The 15,448-nt window shown below is 38.9% G+C and overlaps 1 protein-coding gene across 1 annotated transcript; it reads right to left on the reverse strand.

The window, feature by feature from the left end:
• Positions 1-5,189: 5,189 nt before the first annotated feature.
• On the reverse strand, positions 5,190-14,423 carry cep126 (centrosomal protein 126). The gene is made up of 11 exons (XM_054603232.1): positions 14,368-14,423; positions 12,923-13,042; positions 11,343-11,488; positions 11,127-11,238; positions 10,772-10,943; positions 7,804-9,757; positions 6,551-6,669; positions 6,151-6,220; positions 5,730-5,939; positions 5,573-5,637; positions 5,190-5,475 (listed from the first exon to the last, which is right to left on the reverse strand). Exons 1-11 carry the CDS (start codon positions 14,400-14,402, stop codon positions 5,392-5,394), a joined length of 3,087 nt encoding a protein of 1,028 aa, XP_054459207.1. The 5' UTR covers positions 14,403-14,423; the 3' UTR covers positions 5,190-5,391.
• Positions 14,424-15,448: the final 1,025 nt, after the last annotated feature.

Here is a 15,448-nt window from a genome sequence, read left to right on the forward strand (position 1 = left end):
CAGCGCTTTCCTGTTGTTTCGTGCTGGCATTCTTGAGTATGTAACAAAGCGCATATCTACTCCACACTGGAATCTGTGTTGTCGTCCGGCCCCGAACTTTCCCAAAAAAAAAAAAAAAAAAAAAAGCACACACAGCCACAAAAGAGGAAAAAAAAACAAACAAACAAACAAACGCAACTTTTTCTTCTGTGTTTCGGAAAAAGTTGAAGCTGTTAGTGAATATTCTCTCACCAGAGATTCATAGTGAGAAGGACAAATCTCTGCAGCGCACTTTCCAGAAAAAAAAAAAACTTTTGCTCCAGTCGGGTCTAAACTTTGGGCAGGACATCAAACTTTATGACTCATGGGATGTCTGCTCCGGAGGCGGGGCTTAGGATTAATTGGGACAAGAGTCTTTAAAGGTACAGTCAGTGGAGCCCAGGGGCCACAGAAGTTTATTTACCCCTTTAAATCCAAAGCATGAACTTCCATTAATACCACCCAAAAAGACCCACATTTAATAATATATTTTATAATATATGTCACAACTTTTTAATGCGGAAATAGTAGTAGTTGTATAGTATGTGTATTTATTGTCTGTGTAGTTGTATAGTATGTGTATTTATTGTCTGTGTAGTTGTATAGTATTTATTGTCTGTGTAGTTTATTGTCTGTATTTATATGTCTGTGTAGTTGTATAGTATGTGTATTTATTGTCTGTGTAGTTGTATAGTATGTGTATTTATTGTCTGTGTAGTTGTATAGTATGTGTATTTATTGTCTGTGTAGTTGTATAGTATGTGTATTTATTGTCTGTGTAGTTGTATATGTATGTCTGTGTGTAGTTGTATAGTATGTGTATTTATTGTCTGTGTAGTTGTATAGTATGTGTATTTATTGTCTGTGTAGTTGTATAGTATGTGTATTTATTGTCTATTTATTGTCTGTGTATAGTATGTATAGTATGTGTATTTATTGTCTGTGTAGTTGTATAGTATGTGTATTTATTGTCTGTGTAGTTGTATAGTATGTGTATTTATTGTCTGTGTAGTTGTATAGTATAGTATGTGTATTTATTGTTTGTGTAGTTGTATAGTATGTGTATTTATTGTCTGTGTAGTTGTATAGTATGTGTATTTATTGTCTGTGTAGTTGTATAGTATGTATTTATTGTCTGTGTCTGTGTAGTTGTATAGTATGTGTATTTATTGTCTGTGTAGTTGTATAGTATGTGTATTTATTGTCTGTGTCTGTGTAGTTGTATAGTTGAGCTGCTGCAACACTTGAATTTCCCCCATTGTATAGGGATTGTCTGTGTAATTGTAAAGTAATATAATAATAGTTGTAATAATAATAATGAAATCCCCTCATCACCTCAGACCAGGATTCTGACAATAAAGGAATATAATAAATGACATCACCTCAGACCAGGGGAACTTTTGGTCATGTTTATTCTATAATCAATGGGGCAGCCGAACAGTAATTCTTACACATTAATTAGATAATCTGGGCAACAATTGCCAAATTAAAGTGGCAACCCTACAGCAAGGACCCCTGCTGATGTCAACTAGAGCACACTTGGGAAAACATTAAATGATGACTCTCAAAGTGTTAAGTAAGTAGAAAGAATACAATAACATGCATGTTTCACAATTTGTTCAGCTGTGCAACCTTCAAAAATGCAAGAGAAATAGGTTTGTGGAAGCAATATCTAAACCTCACCTAAACACAGATTTTTGTCAAAACAAATACGGTTTACTTATTATTGTTTTTTTTATTTTATCTTTTAACATTTATCTGCTTTAATGTTTTTTAAAGGGTTACGTTATCCTCCGTATACGATTGAGGTCCACTTCATTTTGAACTACTTCAAATGTGTTATTTTATTTAAAGAAAGTATATCTTTAGTATGTATGTATACAATATTATATATTTTGACTATACATGATTATTTTCACATGTCAGTGATTTTAAGAATAACTCAAAGCTACACTTTCTCTCCTCAGTATATATAATTGTAGTTTCTTTTTTTTTTTTTTTTTTACAGTGCTCATGAAAAGTAGATCCATGCAGTTTCCCACAATTGTTATGCTAATGAGGCCCCTCTTCCATTGAGAAATCATTTTGTCAAGATCCACTCTCTCTGGATACAGAGGCTCTGTTTCAACTCGTTTTCCCATACATCCACTGAATGAATGATTATGAAGCCCTATTAAATACCCGCAGACACTGTAAAGCCCCGATGAGCAGATTAAAGGGCTTTGCTCTGCCAGTCACATGCTCATGTCTCTTAACAGATGCAAATTGTCCATAAACAATTATTTATGGCAGTTCATAGTTTTTATTCGAATTCGAAAACGTTGGCAACTTTAAAATAAAATGTTTAAAAAAATAGCAGCATGCAACAAGTTCAATATTATGACTCCCTTGTATTACAGCATACATTGCGGAATCTCTGTAATAATTCCAGTAATGTGTAACGACCTATTAATAGAAATACCCTGTAGGAATTCATATTTATCCTATGATTTTTAATGTCTCCATTCAAAGCGCATCAAAGTATTCTATAACTCACACTGCACTTTTTTATTATTTTTAATCTGTGCATTACTTTATGATTGTGCCCTAAGCCTCCATACATTTTAATCATTAATGATACATTCTGTGCACACATGCTGCCAGTCAAGAGATGCCCATTGTTTGGGTGAAAGTGGTCATTTTCACATCATTGTAACGCACTCAGACACATTAAAGAGATGGACTGCAGTGGACCACCCACTTAGCAGAGTTTGGTCACTTTTGGTCAACATCTTTTTCCCTGTGAGGTGACCCAGTGGTGCTGATGTTTGGTTGGATCCTTCAGGATATCAGCAGAAAGAGATATTTCCTGGGCTCTATATCTCTGAATGTTAGCTGATGTCCTAAAAGTCATGCGGCTATAACAGTCCTCTCGGTATGAATCGCTTTGGTCTGGTGTTATTATCGGATATGGTGACGCACGGTGTTGCTGCAGACAGCTGGGCAGATGGGAGCTTGAGCGCCCCCTACAGTCTGTGATGGGTACATACAATCTAATGGCATATAGATCATAATAAACAAACACAGGTAAAACAGTTTCTCTTTCTCTCTCTCTCTCTCTCTCACACGCCCACCTTTCTGTCTGCTTTTTACTAAACATGCATTTAACAAGTACAATATATAGTTCAGACCACCTTGGAAATAGGTTGCTGTATGTGAGCTTTTTAAAAAAAAAATCATTTTTTTGCAGTTTTACACACAAAACCAAACTTTCTTTCCTTTATATTATGTCTGAAGTGTAATGTGCATATCGTTTTATGACAGACTAAATAACAAACCAAACTGATTCAACCCCAATCATTTCAGTATTTTGTATTTGTTTGCAATGTTGTCGAAAAACAGCTGTTACCTATTATCAAGTCGGTTTTTCAAGCAGCTAATTATTTGGGTTTTACAGACACTGATGCATGTTAAATGGACGGTAACAAAACATGAGATTAAGCTTCACAACGGGCCGAAGCACAAGCTCGAACATGCGTCTGTAGAAACGTCTTCCCCTTTTTTCTTGCCCTTTCTTGTTGAGTTTCTGGGTGTTGTGCTGGTTAAGGCTTAAACGTCATTAAGCTCACCATTGTATGGTATAATGACTCTGAGCGTGCTTGCAGGCCAAAGAGAACGGATTTCAGAGAAAACCTGCAGTGGAGTATTCTGAGTCAAAATTTGGTCCTGTACATGATTTTTACTGCTTTTCATGTGCATTCAGATTCATTCACCCACTGATGCAAGTGAAGGAGATGGAATGAATTAACAGGATGTTCATTTTACATTGTTCTTTTATATAAATACAGTACTAATGAAAAGAAAGGATAGATAGATAAGGCATGGTCATTTTTCTAGGCTGTTTCCACTGGACACATTTTGGATTCAGTGACACTTAAGTATCAGCATTGACCTATCCAGATAAAGTGTCAGTGTTTCCCTCTGTCCCTTTATGTCCATTGGTTTAGAAGTGACATCAATGTCCTCCTCAAATAACTACAGTGGACATTTTTTTTTTCCTTTTTCCTTGAAAATCTTTTCAGCACACAACTCCTCAAAGGGCCTCTGCTGCTGCTGCAGGCGTCACCATACACCAAAGCTGAGCATATTTTCTCTCTTTGTGTCTCTTCTCAGTTTCCTTGGAAGATAACAAGGAGATGATTCATGGCTCTACATGGCAGCGAGAAACCGCATTCACATCACTGTTAACAGCACCTTGTCGAAACACTGAAGAATGTATGCATGCATAGAACCAGAAACCTGCAGTTAAACCAAAAAATGTCAGCACCCATGGGAGCCTGAGTCTTCAAAATGAGCTTGGGCTTCCTCCACCTCTTGGAGCAAGTCCTGGCAAGTTGACTGAGGGGCAAATCCAGACATGCTAGTGAAGGAGGCAACTGAACTCACATCAATAATCCCTTTTTTTTTTTACACTGATGCACCTATTTTTGGCAGAGGAGATAGAGAGATATTTAACTAATAACTTTTATTTCACACAAAAAAAAAACCCGACGACAACTCAGACGTTGCTCTATTTAAGGACACTATTAAACAGAAAGAGGAACTAAAGCAAAAGTAAAGTTCAGGGTGGATGCAATTGCAACAGAAAGCAGAAAGGCCTCTGGCAATGGCTCACCTTGTTGAGCCAGTAGGTTGAGTCGACTGCACAAGATATAATCGTCCTTTCTACAGCCATCAAAGAAAAGACAAACACACCTTCAACGTTGCGACACCTCTCTCTATAAACCATTTCCTGTCCCCAGTCCATTTATCGACTGCTCTATGCATCACTGAGGAAATGCTAACAATGCTAAACACACTGCACCCAGTCAGTTAATCAGTACGGTGACAACAAGTTTTAATTGGTTCACAGCTGATTTTTGTCCCAAAATAGCTTCCATCAAATTATAGCTTTACTATATAAAATAAATACAGAATGAGACAGCTTTGAAAATAAATACCAAAATCTACAGTGTATATTTTGCGACAAATTTAGATTTAGATCATTTTTGGAAATAAGTGAATAAAAAACAAATTGAAGCCAATATCATTTAAAAAGGCACTTAGAAGTTTTTGCTAAAAGCTCAAATATGTATTTTGTAACTTGTCCAAGCAGATGGCAAAAAAATGCTAAACTAATTTCAACTCACCAACTTAAAAATTCAGTTTAGTCCATTCTGCTGAGAGCATTTATTGCATCTATAGTTCACTGCTGCTGATTGCTTAGATCTTGAAGATAGCAGGCGTTTATAGTTTTAAAGGGGACTAAACTCATTTTACTGGACAATAAAGTGGTTGGTAATACAGAATGCACTGATGGGAGGGATGATCACTGTGGGCCACACGCGCCCCAAGTCAGAATTTCTTCTGGTTCCGAGAGCGACTGTTTGCCGAGGATGCACGCTGCTTGTGATGGTTTGAGACTCTCACTTCCCTTGTCTGAAAACAGTGGAAAAAGATAAGTAACAAAACATGTTCAGCAAAGTCCTATTATGTGTTGAAGCAAGCAACAAATCCTTTAGAAATTCATACTTACAGAGGGTGGATCAATAAGTACGAAGCCACACGTGCCAGGATCCCCCCCCACGTGTTCACGCACACCTGCAAAGAGTCACAGGCAGGAGTGGTTGTTCTGTATAGAAATGCCGACACATTTAATGGCCTAATACAAACAGCCTTTACAAAGTGCTCACAGTACAGCTGGTGGTTTAGTCTGTCCAGAGAGAGGAGGATTTTCTGCTCTTCCAAGGAAATGGCAGTCAGTCCCTGCTGCTGGCTGCGCTGCTGCACTGTGCCAGGCCTCTGTGTTTGGGCTGTTTCCACGGCAGCCACAATGTCCGTTTCATCCAGCAGGCCCCCAGCATGTCCTCCGGCCAGGTGTAACTGGGCCGCACTCATCAAACCTGAAAGCACAGTCAAAGTCACTTCAAAGGCTTTCGTTTGTTGTGGCTTTTTATGGATTTATGTGTAAAATAAAGAATTTCTGGTGTCTCTGTTGTACTGCAACCAAAATATTGAGAACAGTATTGGCTCAGACTATTCATTTTACTTTTATGTCTTTTGGGTTCTTTTCAGTTTAAAAGCATGAACACAGAGTCACAGTGAACACTATACCTTCATATGGAAAGGCCATGTTGTAAGTACTGGAAAGCGGTCTGACTGGCTCCGTGGTCTGTTTTGTCGGCTACAAAAAAACAAATTAAACATTTGTACGTCTTAGATGAATCGTCATGTAGTTTATAGTACACTCCCCAAAAACACTTGGTGACAGGCATAAAGGACAGGTAGAGCAAGTTGTAAACAAAAACAATCATGCATCAACGCTTATTTTTGGTAAAACCCTGACAACTCAAGTCCATCCGGAAAGTCTTGTCTTGAGGAGCATAAACTGTGGCGTCTAGTAGGTTTTACAAACACGGACGAGAACTGATTCAACAAGTTCAAACACACCCATTTACTGATCTTTAGTAATTATTCTCACTCTTCTTACCCACGGGGCGCATGCTGAATATACCTGAGAGGGCGGAGGAAGCCTTCTGCTCCCCGAGCCAGGAGGCTGTCTGCTCTGCTCCACGCAGGGTTTCCTCACAGCTCGCCCGCTGTCCAGGGCCTGTCTGCGAAGCATGTTCTTTGCTGAAAGAATCATTAAATCATTAAAATAACACAAAAACACACAATTACATCGACATAAATGCTAATTACGTGGTAAGCTAAGGCTCTGTGGTCCTCTACAGAGGATACACAACAAAATAGTTTCCATCTTTAGCCTGCAGTAAAGATGACTGAAAATCACAAGAGATGATGATGAGCTTGCGATTGAGAACTGCATGTGTACATTATTTTTCCTCAATATCCAAAAAAAGAAACCACTTTCTAATATTTCACTGCAATTGATGTTTCTCGCTCTATTTGTTTTGCCAAAAGTAATGTTGCAAGCTAAATTCAATGTTTTATAGCTCAGCCTGGAGCTGTGCAATTTTAAATGATAGTGTGTTTATACATGAAGAAGCTCAGATTAAGTATGTTTTTAAGTGATTACATTAAAAGTACATTTTTAGTATTCTCTGATCCATTGGGAAAATGTGGCTTTAGTTACAACGTTTGATCTCAGCAGTAGAAAAGGTAAGACAGAAGACACTCGTTTCTGATAAGACTATCATCGCTGACGGCAACATGAGACTGATTGGCACTGGTTTGAGTAAACAAACAGTAAACCCTTGTGAGGCGATATATTTTTAGGGTCAACTAAGTCCACTTTTCTAAATATTACTGGATTACTTTTTCCACAAGATAAGTAATCAGACTTCAACTTCTCGGACATTTCAATATCATAACATGAGCTGACGCAAAAAGAACGGTGTGTCAGTTATTATACGGATCGCTTTCAATAAATGTATAAAAAGTGGCAAACATTTAGTGCCAAAGAGGACGTGGCATATTGATGCAAATTACGAAAAATGGCTTTCCAGTTAAAAAGGGATCTCTTGGGAATATTAAGCAACTTTGTGAATTGGCAGTCACACAAACATCATGCAGCTCATTCACTGCATTTTTCTTTCAATGTGATTAGGCGGACGGATAAAATAGACGGATTCAAAGGATCACTGTGAAAGTTTTATGAAAGCATAAACAGGAGCAGTGAAGTTTGATAGCTAATCGGTAAAACCCAAATAGGCTTTACAGGAACCGCATGTAAATCTAAATGACACATCTCTGGAGACTCAAACCTGAGCTGTGTAAGGGGCTGTCAGCCGAAATATACTTTACCCTCCTTGGTGGCTAAGGCACTGCGGACACCGTGCCAGAGCTGTGAGATCTCCTCATCTGTGGGAGTGCAACCCAAACAGAGGCCCCTGTCATTGCACACCATCCCTCTTCTTCTGCTGCTGCAGCCCTGAGTCTCCTGATGGCCTGAGCTGGGCGTGCCCTTCGTGTTGCTCTTTGAGGCAGAGTGGGTGCACGAGGGTGGCAGTGGTGTGTACATAACAGTGCTATCTGTTCTCATGACGTCCTGGGTGTGAGGTGAGAAAAAGCCTTCCGAGTCGTCCTTGTGCAGGGCCTGCTCAGCCAGAGCATGTTTACAGTTGACACTGGCCCGATCCACGCCATATGGAGCCTTAGCGATGACCGACGTCTTTTCTAAATCCATCCTTGGGGGTGGGCGGGGCACCATGATCTTCCCTTGGGTTTTGGCAATCTGACTCACCTCTGTGGCAGATTGAGGTCGTATGACAGTGCCCTTTCTAGTCCGCGAGGAAACAGGACCCGCTCCGGCTCTCGCAGAGCGCTCTCTCCGAGGGACCTTGGGGCCACCGGTCCTGGTGCTGCTCCGCACCACCTTGACCTCGTCTGCTCGTTCTTGGTGCAAGCTGACTTGAACCCCGACATCTGCCCACGCTTGCTTTGTAAAGTGATAACCAGTGGAGGCTGGAGGGGTCATGCAAGGTCCAGGCTTGGAAGCCCCTGAGACTGTGGTGAGACTTAGCTGGTGGTCCTCTGAGTTGTTATTGGAGTGACAAAGATTGGAAGACTTGCCTTTCATCTGTCTCATTGTGTTCTTCTCTCTGGCCTCCTTCTCCACATGTACCTCATCAAACCAACGCAGCTTCTTTTTGACAGCGTTGCTGCCCTCCACACCCTTAGTTTTTGTCCTTGTCAACTCAACGCTATCTCTGATCGCTAAGGCTACTTGTTTTGCAAAAATCAAATGTCCCGAACCAAACCCACGCGCTGTATCTCCTGACATGTATTTGGACGGCTTTTTGAGGATTCCTTTAATGAATCGTACTTCACACACCGAATGAGACTTCCTTACAGAAACAGGCACATTTTGAGCTTCCTCCTCAGGACACTTAAGGCACTTAAGAGTGTCAGACTGAATGTTCGACAAGCATCCGTGTTGCAACGATGCTGCATTTAGGGGCTTCTCGACTTTGGGGTCTGGGTTTGAAACCTTATTGAGGTTGTTTATGGAAGCACTAGGCTCTTTCTGTGATGACAGATTGTACGTTTCTTTTCCTGTTTGCTGAAGAGTTCCCTCTCGTGATGCATTATCTGTTGCGCTATCGTTCAAGAAAATATTGGGCTTTGGAGGAGGCCAGAACAAAATGTCTTTGCTGTTGCCATTTTGAGCAGGCAAAAGAATTTCTGTTGCTGACGGATGTTTTAATTGTCTGTCATCATGGACCCCCTTCTGCCTGAGTCCTAACAGAGCCTCCTGTTTAGGACATGAAGAATCAAGTGCTGTGTTGCCGGGGGCAACTCTGTTTGTAGCGATGACGTTGTCACTGGGACTGTTTTGTGAGTTTACCTCAAAGTGCTCTTGGCCTGCACTAACAATTTCACAAGGAGTGAATGAGTTGCAGTTGTGCAGAGCGGGCTGAGTCTCTGTTTTGGGAGTGAACCCCCATGAAGCTTTGGAAACGTGTATATTATTGTCAGGCCCTTCAGAGTCCGCTTGTTTTTTCTGCTTAGGTTCGTGCAGTTTTCTTGATTGGGCTAAGTTATCACCAAGAAGCACCGTGGCTGAGAAAGAAGTTAGGTCTGATGGTGGACACAAATCATTTTGCTTTCTCAGTCCTGGATGGGGCTTCTCTGAGTCAAACAAGAATGACGAATAGGAATACTGGAGATTTTTTGTGCTGTGGTTGTGGTCCTCATTCTGTAAACTGTCCTTACTTGAAAGGCTTTCGGAATTGCAGCAATCTGACAGCTGGCTGTCCTGAAATATGGAAGCAGAAATGAGTTGATGAATAGAAAATAATAATGTGATTTACATGCTCCAAATACACTCAATACAGGGGGGAAATACAGATCTAAAATAAAAGTTGTTTTTGCTTAAGGGTGGAAAACAGAAATTGAAATTTTAGGTCAGCATCAACAAAGCTGAGATAGTTAAGCAGTGGCAAGGGAGTAGCTTCACTGTTAAATGTTTAAAGTGACATATTTTTCTTTTTTGCCACGTTGAAGATGTAATGTTAAAATCTGCTTTTGCTAGCATTTCCAAACAGCACACATGGAATGATAAATGAGGAAGTACAATTCTATAAACTGGACATATCTGTGAACCAGGTGTGTTGGGATTTACTCCTCTTTGGAGTGGTACTGGATCAGTACAATCCAATAATAAACAGGATATTGCAGATATCAGACTCGTTCAAGTATATCAAATCAAGTCCTACAGAAAAAAAAAAAAAAAAGAATCTCTGGTACAGATAATAACACTTTTTAAACAGGAATTCACACACACAGATTTCAAAAGAGGATGGGTGCTGAAGCCAGTGGCAGCCAAAAGGGGTGTGTCTGGTGCAGGAAAGGGATTGTGTCACACTGTTGCCCCCTAGAGGTCTACTTTGGTAGAGTGAGATACAAAAAAACAGGCATTTGAATTGCCCAAGATGGAAGCCAATAACAAAGACGTCTTGATGAATTGTTTTCTGATTATAGCACTTCTAAGTAATCGTTTAGCAGCATACAACGGTCACTCCAATGATGTAAAATATTTTGTCATTTAAACTTTTTAAACCAGGTAAAATAAATAGTGTTATGGTGACCTGCCAAGACGGCAGCACTGAAAGCATGTCCATTTCATACACACAATATGAAAAGAGTGGGTTATGTGTGTTCGAGACAAAGCAGCATCTTACAACAAATTCCACTACATTAAAAAAAAACAATAACCAGGGGTTAAATAACACTTTGTTTCCTGCAAATTCACATGAAACACACAACATACCTGAGGACTGTGATCGTGTTGCTTCTCTTGTGTCTTTTCAGTTTGTTGACTGCTCTTAAAGCAAGTCATGCTCTGCTCCTGGAGCAGTTTACTGTAGGCCTCCACAGCAGAAAGTGCCTGGCGGTGGGAAGATTTAGAAACCGTGGGCGGCTTAGGCGAGGGAGTAGAGCTTCTATTAAAAAAAAGACAGAACACTATGAACACAACTTGTGACAAACTCAGCCACTAAAAAATGGTTACACAAATCAAAGGAAAAATGACAAATCAAAAGTTATGAAGATAAATGGCACCAGAATTTGAGTAAATTAGGTTTTGCGCCAAAAGCAGTGACTGGGCTATTAAGCGTGTAGGATACCTGATAATGTTATAGTTGCTGGACAAGAAAGAGGACTGCTGGGTGAATGAACTCGAGGAGCCTTGAATTTGATTGAGCGCATCTTCAATATTTGGGACATTTCTTCTAAAAGCTAGAACACAGTAAAGGAAAGCATACAAACAAAGTGAAAAGTGTTACGACTGTTGGAGTGTTATTTTTCAGCTCTAGAAGGCATATGTTAGATAAGTCACTAACATTGTCTGCGTCTCTGAGAAGGAGGTAAATGGGCTCTTTGGAAGCGCTCAGTTGCATCCTGTACTCGCTGCCTGCGTTGCTTCAGGATGTTCTCTATCAGCTGTTGCTCCTGCACGTCCCGCTGCTTCTGTCTTTCCTCCAGAGCCCTGAGCCATGAAAAAGAGCAGCGCATGAAGCCGAGGTCAATTGATTCAATGCGGACCGGCCACGTTTTAGATACAGAAACCCGAGTACGTTCATCAAGATATATTTCAACACAGTCATCAATAAATTAGAGCTTCTACTAAAGACTGGGTTCACAGAAGAAGCCAATAAGAATATCAGGTCAATCAAGTTCAGCAATAATGCTTTTTTTAAATAAGCAAAAATGGTAATCACTGTTAACTAGAGCAGTGTACATTTTTAAACAATGTTGAGAATCAGAATAAAAAGTAGCTCACCCTTTTAGTTAACACGTTCCTGTTGTATTAAAAAAATAACTGAATATTTATTATCTTTTATTTTTATCTAATATTTTTATTTATAAGTTTTTAAGTAATAATAATTTGGAATTTAATTTGAGACAAACAAAACCATGCACATTGAAGAGCTGTTACTTTAGTCCATATAATTTAAATATGAAAAATAATTGTTACATTGGAATGAAAGGAAGCAAGCAAATATCGCCATTACTTTAATTCACAATCAAAATAGTTTCATTGGTTTGGTGCAAGAATTGATCTTCAATTTAAAGTCAAGGTTTTCTGTTCTGCTTCAAAATAAATAAAGTTGTACAAAAAATGTATGTATGTATTTTGATAACCAGCACACTGATGCTGGTTATCAAAATATAAAAAAATAATACTTTGCATTTCATATTGATTTCTAATTTCTAATAGTCTGTAACAGTTTGATCAGTGCATACAGTATCATTCATGACCGTTTTGTGTTACACATTGTTTTATAAGGTAAAACAAAAACAAGAACAATTTCATAATGTTAAAGGGATAGCGTGTCCCCTCTATTTAACTATTTTTTACAGATATGCGTTATTATTAGTAGTATTTTGAAGGTTTACCCACATTCATTTTAAGGAATAATGATCACCTGCCTCTGTGAAACCAAAATCTTCCTCGGACACTAGACAATAAATCTGACCTCCACCTACGTCTGTCCTTGCATAAACCTACTCTTTCAAGCTCTTAGTTAAAAACAGCAACACTCACTTTTAGCCCTTGCTGATAAACCCAAATTTAGAAGTTATTTATACCTGTAAGGTACTTGATCCCCTAGCGGTGCTGAACAGCTTTAGTTGTCAGAGAGGTGACACTTCAGTCAGTGCTCTGGCCCAGTGTTAACCTCTGGGCCAACAGATCTATTTCCAGGTCTAGACTGTAAAATCCTGTCAACACCAGAACCATAAGCTGCTGTCTAGGAGGTGCATACAGTACACCAGCAAAGCAGCATGTGCTTCCAGGAAGAAAGGGAAGATACTGCTTTTGAATTACAAAGCACCGGCGCTCTGGGCAGTTTTGGGCTGCAGACTGAGATGACAGAAAACTAAAAACAACAATGCATAATTTATATAAACTAAAACTGACCTCCTGCGTCGGTTGGTGTCCAGGGAGAACTTGCGAGCCCGGGATCTGCATAACTTCTGCTCCTCAACCAAAAGTTGTCTCTCACCTTCGAGGCCTCCATCGGCTCCCAGCCTGAAATTTCTGGAAGTGAGCAGCTAAGGAGAGCAGTTTTAAATGGCAGAGAGAAGATACCTACATGTAACGTTAACCTTTGACCTGAGAGCATGAAAACTGATTGACTTTGTGTTTTCATGAATCATAAAGGCTGGTTGACAGCGTTGGAAAGTAACTAAGTACATTTACAATTTTGAGCTTCTCATACTTAAATTGAGTATTTCCATCTTATGCTATACTTCTGCTCCACTACATTTCAAAGGGAAAATATAGTTGCATACTTTTTAATCCACTGCATATATGTGACTTACTAGTACGTTTCCAGATTCAGGTAATAAATACAATAAAATATAATCAACAAATAAATTATTAATCATTATTATGGTAAATGATAAGACCTTATTGATCCCTTGATGCAATTCACAAGCCCCCAGGCAGTATATAATAATAAATAAGCCCCACCTTTACTAGCTGAAAAATACATGTAACATTAATGCATCAACAATTATAAATTAATAGCCAAATATTATATACATTATTATGCAACGGACCATTCTGCATACTAAGCATTTTACTTTTAGTACTTTAAGTAGGCTTTATATATATATATATATATATATATATATATATATATATTTTAAACAAGTATTACGTACCATTTTGATTGCAGAACTCTTACGTTACTTGTAACACAGTATTTCTACACTACGTTACTGTGATATTGATACTTTTACTTAGTTTCTCTACATGACACATGACACATGACAATAAAAACACTGTGCAATAATAGTTAAAATAGTTTTTTTCTGTCTGTAAATATTATATTTCAGTTATTGTGTTTTTCTACTGTTTTTATTGCTTATTTATAATACTTTTTATTTTTTTATTTTTATCTTGTCTTTCTTCTACTATGTCTCTTGTGTGCACTTTAACTCTCTGCTGCTGTAAGCCTGCACATTTCCCTAATAAAGGATTATCTTATCTTATCTTATCTAGTTTCTCTACATGACACATGACAATAAAAACACTGTGCAATAATAGTTAAAATAGTTTTTTTCTGTCTGTAAATATTATATTTCAGTTATTGTGTTTTTCTACTGTTTTTATTGCTTATTTATAATACTTGTTTTTTTAATTTTTTTATTTTTTATCTTGTCTTTCTTCTACTATGTCTCTTGTGTGCAAACTCTCTGCTGCTGTAAGCCTGCACATTTCCCTAATAAAGGATTATCTTATCTCTTATCTTATCTCATCTAGTTTCTCTACATGAACACAGGTGCAACCAGCTGAGTTACACGTTTAAAAAGACAAATAACTTTACGTTAGTACCGTAAAGGACGTGAATAGGATACGAGTGGTAGAAGAAGGTGCCCTGAACATCTTGCATCCTCCGAGGCAGCCTGTCCTTGTTGACACCGGGCAGACATGCAGGTCCAGACAGCTGATCCGGGTCCTTTGTAGGCTGACGTCACTTGCTGCGTTCAAACTCCTTCAACCTTTCTCAGTCCGAAGACCGACATGCAAAGGAACCGCTTGAACCCACATAGCAGCGACTTCTCCTGGAGAATGAGAGCCCCTTACGTGCTTTTAAAAGAAGTCAAAAACAACACGACCGAGTTGTGACTTTTCTAGCTGCTTCATCTGAGTCCGTCTGTGTACGCTCGTCCCTCCATGATAGCAACCGAGGACGCACTTCCTTGACAACGGGGACGGCGGTGGTAATACCCGGCATGGCCAGCAGGGGGCCCGGGGTTAAGACGTGCATGGTTGCCTTCAGGTACTCCTGCTAGTGTCGTTAAATACAGCTACATATCGACAGCAGATATACATTAACAAAAAATAAATGGGTGAAGTTAGATAGTCAAGAGGACAGAGACAAAGAGTGGTGCATTTAGTTTCAGACAGATGTATTCTTTATTTTTAAAGAGGTCAAGATGTGTGTGTGTGTGTGTGTGTGTGTGTGTGTGTGTGTGTGTGTGTGTGTGTGTGTGTGTGTGTGTGTGTGTGTGTGTGTGTGTGATAGGAGGCTACATCTTAATATGTAATGTCTGTTTTATGACTGTTTTCATTCACTTAGATATAGCCTAATAATCTACGTCACGGATGATTGTTACATAAAAACAATATGTTAGTATTAAAACATTTACATGACCTCTTCTGTATGTAAATCGGCAAATAAAATGTACCCTCCTGTTAAACAATTGAGATCAGCAAGGCCTTATGTATGTCAAATAACATATCTGAAAGATTTAAAGTTTCAACATGTTTCCAGCCGTGACCTCTAACTATCTACATGCGTATTCAAATATACATATATATATATATATTATTATTATATTCCTTTATTGATCCCCATGGGGAAATTCAAGTGTTGCAGCAGCTCAACTACACAGACACAGACAATAAATAAACATACTATACAACTACACAGAC

Source organism: Anoplopoma fimbria, chromosome 1, assembly GCF_027596085.1.
Source record: "Anoplopoma fimbria isolate UVic2021 breed Golden Eagle Sablefish chromosome 1, Afim_UVic_2022, whole genome shotgun sequence".
In the NCBI taxonomy this organism is placed as follows: domain Eukaryota; kingdom Metazoa; phylum Chordata; class Actinopteri; order Perciformes; family Anoplopomatidae; genus Anoplopoma; species Anoplopoma fimbria.